Source organism: Myripristis murdjan, chromosome 12, assembly GCF_902150065.1.
Source record: "Myripristis murdjan chromosome 12, fMyrMur1.1, whole genome shotgun sequence".
Classification (NCBI taxonomy): domain Eukaryota; kingdom Metazoa; phylum Chordata; class Actinopteri; order Holocentriformes; family Holocentridae; genus Myripristis; species Myripristis murdjan.
This window is the reverse complement of record NC_043991.1, coordinates 1400330-1406846: the sequence shown is the minus strand read 5'-3', so window position 1 is coordinate 1406846 and position 6517 is coordinate 1400330. Positions and strand designations below refer to the sequence as shown.

The following is a 6517-nucleotide window of genomic DNA, read 5'->3' as shown; positions in this document are numbered from 1 at the left end:
GTTAAATAAAATAAAAAATAAAATAAAATAAATTCCCTACCTATTCATGCCCTTAAATGACAAGGAACCGGAACCCAAGGTATTTTTTTGTTTGGCCTTATGTGCATTAATAATTAAAAAACAAGGTAAAGTCAACAAAGGTCATTTATCAACAAAACTATTCTCCAGATTACTCTCATAACAGCAAAACGGTTAATCTGTAATCCAGCAGGACACCTTCTCTGTTCTGATTTCCAGTCGAAAAACTGTTTGCTTCCCCAGGTGACCACCTGCCCAGGTGTGTCTCTAATCCTTTTATCAACTAAATTTCATTATATCAACTAAATTCTTAATTCAGTGCTGACTGAAGGAGGAGGAGCCAGGCGAATTAATAATCATAAATCACACAGAAATCATTCAACACTCACACACACACACACACACACACACACACTCAGCCAAACCATATTTAACACAGTTTGTTTATATTTTCTTCTTCTTTATATTTCACATTAGTTTGATCTGTAATCCCAAGGCACTGAAATTAAAAAACTTAAGGCGCTAACTGGAACCAAAAACAGTTCTTCAGAGGGATGCCACAGAAGAACCATTTGTGTTGATGGTTCTTTACAGAACCCCCAAAGGTGCCTCAAAGTACCACCAGAAAACGGTCACTCTGGGAGCTATAAATGGTTCTTTAAAGAACTTTAGCAAAAATAAGTTCCTCAAAGAACCATTTTAAGAAAGTTCGTTCTGGACCCAACTGGTTCAATGAAGAACCTTTTTTAAAAATGATTGTGTATCAGGTTGAAAACCAACATGAACATGTTGTTGGCCGGTTCTCCACGTTCCTTGTTCCTTCATTGGGTTCCAGACGAGCTATTAAAAATGTTTTCTGATGGTTTATAGAGCGAGACATTAATCCATTCACTGAGGAAATAATCTGCACATTAATCCACAAGGAAAAGAATTGTTAGCTGCTGCCGCCACCAAATAACTCCAATAAACATGAAGAACCTTTAGCACTTTAAAGAACCACAGAGAGTGTGTGGAGAACTTGGAAGTCACGAGAACAGACACTTCGGTACCAAGTCGATGCCAGTGATCCACAAATACAACGTTACTGCACCGCAGCTACCGGCTGGATTTATTCAGATTTGGTATTTATTTAGCTTTAGCCTTCAGCGGCTGTAACATTCCTCCTGAACTGATGGGGGCGCTATACACACGACGGCAGCTCGGCCTCGACTCGTCCAAAGGCAACAAAGCGAGAGTCGTGGGTGGAAGGATTTGGCGTTCGATGCTCGGGGGATGAGAATCAATTCGCAAAACAAAATATGCAAACGGAGCCATAAAAGTCTCCTGTTAAACAGCTGTTTCTTTTTCTAATTATGTAAAAGTTTATTTATTTAATCCATATTTCACTCAAACTCTGTGCAATTGAAGACGTTATACGAGCACAGTCGACTTATTGTTTGTTTTCAGTAAACACCTGAATGTTGAACAGATTATAATAAAGGAGTGTCCGCTGAAGCAAACGGGATTCTTTCCTTTTCTTTTGGTTTTAACTGTGATAAGGAAACAGGGATGGAGAACAGTGGAGATTCACTGGTTCTGCTCTCGACGACTGAGTTTCTGGTATCATGACGACCTTATGAAGAACCAGTACTCTAAATCAGGGGCGTCCAATCATGAGCCACGGAGGCCGAGAGCCTGCAGGTTTTCATTCCAACCCAGAGCTCCACCAGGTGACCTCACTGATCACCTCACCTTGTATCACAGAGGAGGAACTCATCGGTCAGCTCACCTGGTGGAGGAGAACCTGCAGCCTCTCGGCCTCCGTGGCTCGTGGTTGGACGCCCCGGCCCTTCATAACGAGCTGGTGATGGTTCTCCGTGGAACCACAGTGTTTCTGTGAGAGCGGGCGGGCTAAACCACGACGTCAGAGCTGATTCGATCTCAGGCTCTCCGACAGGCGGTCGTGTTCGTTTCGATGGGGCTCGGCCGGGTTTGACCCGCGGCTGACAAGCCGAGGTGAAATATCTGCCGTTCACCTGCCTCGGTTTGAAAAACTGACTCTGGGAAGTTTGCACAGGGACGAATCGCTCAGTGGCGTTTCGTGAAAGTCAAAGCAGCGTGTGCTGTGGTGGGTCAAGTCGGCCTGAAATGCTGGAGCTAAACTGAGTTGTTTTTTTTAGAAGGGAGGAGGAGGAGGAAGCAGTGTGTGTGTGTGAGTGTGTGTGTGTGTGGGGGGGGTGTTACCCTCCACTACATCATTGGCACAAGCGTCCTGTCACCAGCGCCACCTTTCAACCAGAGCTGTCGTTGAAATTCAGAGGCTGGCGGCACGGCCCGGCCTCGGCGCGGCCCGGCGTTCAGGCTGACACACCTGTGAGCGGAACCGGAGCGAGACCTGCGCCCCGCCCAGCTTCCTGTCCACAGAGACGACAACATGGCGGCTGATTTGTGCTGCACAAGTTGAAATGAGTGAAATCTGTGGTCCCGCTCAGACACGCCAACAAACAGGCCTTTATACCACACTTGCACCTGTGTGTGTGTGTGTGTGTGTGTGTGTGTGTGTGTGTTGCTGGCATTTTTTCCCTCTCTCTCTCTCTCTCTCTCTCTCTCTCTCTCTCTCTCTCTTTGTGACAGCAACCCACACATGCAGGCTGTAATTTGCAGAAATAGGCCAGTCATTTTATGCTGGCTGGGCTGTGGGCTAAAAAAAAAAAAAAAAAAAAAAAAAAAAAAAAAGACTTTTGCAAAGTAGTTCCAAACAGGCGTGTTTGGTCTTTGGTGTGTTTCTGTCTGATGTGGTGACCTGCCGTTCAGGTGGGGCTTCTGAGTGAGGCGCTGCTCTGGTTTCTATTGACTGCTCCACTGTAGCTTCATTAACAAAAAAAAAAAAAAAAAAAAAAAAAAAAAAAAGAAGAAGAAGAAAGCAAAAAGTCACCAGTGAACATATTTGGCTAAAAATGCATTAAAAAAAAAAAGCAAACACACTCACACACACATAAACACCCTCCTTTCTCCAATTAACCCAATTAACAGGATCCAGAACAAAACCAGCCAATCATCCTGCTCCGGTCAATCAGCAATAAACCCAGTTATTCTTGTGCTCTTTTCCTCTTTAATTTCATCTCTTTATTCAGATTTCCCCCTCCGTTTTCCTGGTTGTAGGTCCTGATTAGGGCTCCGTCTCCACAGCGCCGGGCTCTCCGCCGTGCTGTTAAATGAGACTGTAAGCTAGGTGGCCGCACAAACACATTTCTACGCCGAGGCTGTGCCAGACGCACATGGGATCCTGAAGCCGGGGATCTGCAGCCAGAAGGCGAGCGGAGGGAAGCTCAGCCCCGTCCTGATCCCCGACCGTCCTGCACCCGGCGTCCGGGGGGACACCCTAACCTGCCTGGGATCGTTTGTGTGACTCGGAGAAGCCAACAGATTGGAGGTGTTTTCTCCCTCTCTCCTCTCTTCTCCTCTGCTCTGCTCTCCGACTCGCCGCCTTATTTATTTATATCCGCTGCGAGGCTGACGGTGCAGCCGCGGCGGACGAGCTGCGCTACAACGCGGAGAGCTCGGACTTTGCCTGGGAGAGGAAAGAAAAAAAAAAGAAAAGACAAGAAAGGAAAAGAAAAGAAAAAACCAGAGGCACGCCGCGGCAGATACGCACGAACAAGACTTCCCTTCCTGTCAGTTTTGTCATTTGGTTTCCTCCGAGCGGGAAGCCGGAGCCGAGAGCCGCCCGCTCCGCGCAGGATGACGCTCCGCCGGGCTTTTTAGAGGCGCTGAGGCTTCGCTTGAGCCAAGCTGGATTTATTTCGCGGTGGAGGAGAAGAGATCCGGAGCGGTGCGCAAAGCTAAAAAAAAAAAAAAAAAAAAAAAAAAGCTCTTCCTCTCCTCTCTCTTTACTCTCTCTCTCTCTCCCTCTCGCTCTCTCTCTCTCTCCTCTCCCTCTCTCTCTCTATCTGTCTATCCTCTCCTGTCTATCCTATCTATTTGTTTCCATGTTTTTAGGTCCGTGTGATTTTGCTAAAATGCATCATCAACAGCGGATGGCAGCTTTGGGAACAGACAAGGAACTGAGCGACTTACTGGATTTCAGTGCGGTAAGGAAATTGTTGTTACTGTTGCTGTTGTTGTTGTTGTTATTATTATTGCTATTGTTATTGATATTATTATTATCACAGCCGTGGAGAGAGAGAGAGAGAGAGAGAGAGAGAGAGAGGGAGAGAGAGCGAAAGAGAGAGAGAGAGAGAGAGAGAGAGAAACGCGTCCCATATAGGCTCCTGTAGCGAGCAGTGTTTATATAGTAATGTGTGAGTGTGTGTGAGTGTGTGTGTGAGTGTGTGTGTGTGTGTGTGTGTGTGCACGGCGTAATGCATTCTAGTAAAGGCTTCAACTGTGATTCTTTCAACTGTTTTAACAAAGTTGTGTGTTGATGTAACTGCAGAAAAGTCAATGTAATATTGTTGGTTTCTGCTGCGTAAAAGTGCTTTTATTTTGTTATTTATTTTCCTGTATGTGTGTACGTGTGTGTGCACAGAATTGTGATATTGCATTAGTAATTTTGTTGTCTTATAGATGCGAAACAGCGATTTGAAAATGTTCCCAACATCCATGGTAGTATATCTCATTTTAAGTATTTTTTCTTCATGTTCATTTCTTTTTTTATTTGAATTTTTTGATTTGTTATTTATATTTTTTGCCCATGCTAGGGGGTTTTTGCAGAATGTTCTGTGTGTGCAAGTTTAAGCATCATGTTTGATTTGAGCTGCAGCCCCTCTCCCCTGGCTGTGCACAGTGTTGAGCCGTAAACCTGCATGCCTGCGATACACAGGGCAGATCTGCACATTTTGATAAATTAGTCCAAGAGGCTGGGAAATGTGTCACATCCGTCCACTTTTCCTGCACCGTGCAGCCTAATGCCCCCGCGTCGCTCCGACAACAACAGGCAGCTTTTTAAAAACCCACTCCGTTCACTTGCGGTACAAATATTAATCTGCGGCTCAGAAAGAAGGCAGGAAAAAAAAAAAAAAAAAAAAAACTGTGTTGAGAAGTTGACGGACAGGAAATACTCTCGTTCCTCTCGGCCATGTTTTGTGTGCACCTCTCCTCCTCTGGGAGCAACTTTGCTCTGAAGAGGAGGGGAGAAAACAATCAGAAACACCCCCTTAATAATAATAAATAATAATAAAAAAAAAAAGCACCCGTGGTAACCTTATTATGAAATGTAGAAGGACAGCATGCACATACGACCGCCACATTAAAGCTGAACATAATGTGTGATTGTTATAGAAATATAAATATTATAGTGATGCCATGGGAGATTTAGGAAAATACCACAAAGTGCCATAAAATTACCATAAACTCTCCACTGAGCTGCTCCATAAGTCCCTATAGGAATATAATCACAGTGTTACAGGGAAACAAAGCAGACAAAAAAATTATATTAGTAAAATATCACACAGTTGCACAAACACACCCTAAATGCCCAGAGCCCATAGCATTACAGGAATATCATCTAATATAAAATATCATATCGTACCATAGGAGACGTGAAGGCCCAAAATGCATGGAAATTCAAATTAGAGCATTATAGGAATGCCACAGAGAGCACAAGTGATGGCATTTAAAATAAAATAAAATAAATGTACTATAGAGGCACCAACAGGAATATTATAGGAATATTATAGGAATATTATAGGACTATCACAGGCCTGCTGTGAGGTCACTGCAGTGCAACGGGGATTTTCCAATATTATAAGGACATTACAGTGAAAGCATATGCTAATTCATAACTGAGCATTATGAGGATATTATAGGGATGCAATAGCAGGTTGAAAAATAAAAAATAAAAATAACAACAACAACAACAGCAGCAGCAGCAGCCATGAGGTCACTCAAAACTCCCCACTGAACTCTGCACACACAGGAATATTATACTGATAGCATGTGGGGTGAAAAAAAAAAAATATATATATATATAAAAATATCATAAATGTGGTGTTGACACCCTGCATGTCCCTGTGGTTTTATTATAGGAATATTATAGATGGACTGACATCCTGTAGCAATATTACAGGCGTACATACCCACCACTAATTATAGTTTATAATCTTTAATCTCCCAGTTCTTGCAGCGCTTTAACACAATTTGTCGCAGCTTGTGAGTGAGTGTGTGTGTGTGTGTGTGTGTGTGTGTGTGTGTGTGTATATGTGTGTGTGTGTGAGGGTTAAACAAAAACAGAAATAATCCAAAGGCCGCTTCTGTCTCCCAAATATATAAATCCTGCTCACACACACACACACACACACACTTTGCAGGCCCTAATAGGCTGTGTCACACACACACACACACACACACACACACACACACACCTCAGTGTAATAATAGCAGAGCTGACAAATGATGTATTTACGCTTTGAGGTGATCCTGCGAGAGTCGGGGGCTCCATACACACTCCAAAAGCAGATCCTCTGTTTTATATTAAAACTCAAAATCCTCAAAAATAAAAACTTTAAGCATCAGAAATCAA

The 6517-nt window shown here is 43.7% G+C and overlaps 1 protein-coding gene across 2 annotated transcripts in view; it reads left to right on the top strand.

The window, feature by feature from the left end:
* The first annotated feature begins 3955 nt into the window (after positions 1–3955).
* Positions 3956–6517, top strand: part of tcf4 (transcription factor 4) — a 241881-nt gene continuing 239319 nt past the window's right edge. For both annotated transcript variants that reach the window (XM_030065050.1, XM_030065049.1), the window contains exons 1-2: positions 3956–4088; positions 4564–4602. In XM_030065050.1, coding sequence (XP_029920910.1) covers positions 3987–4088; positions 4564–4602 — 141 coding nt within the window. In that variant the 5' untranslated portion in view covers positions 3956–3986. The remainder of the gene's footprint in view (positions 4089–4563; positions 4603–6517) is intronic.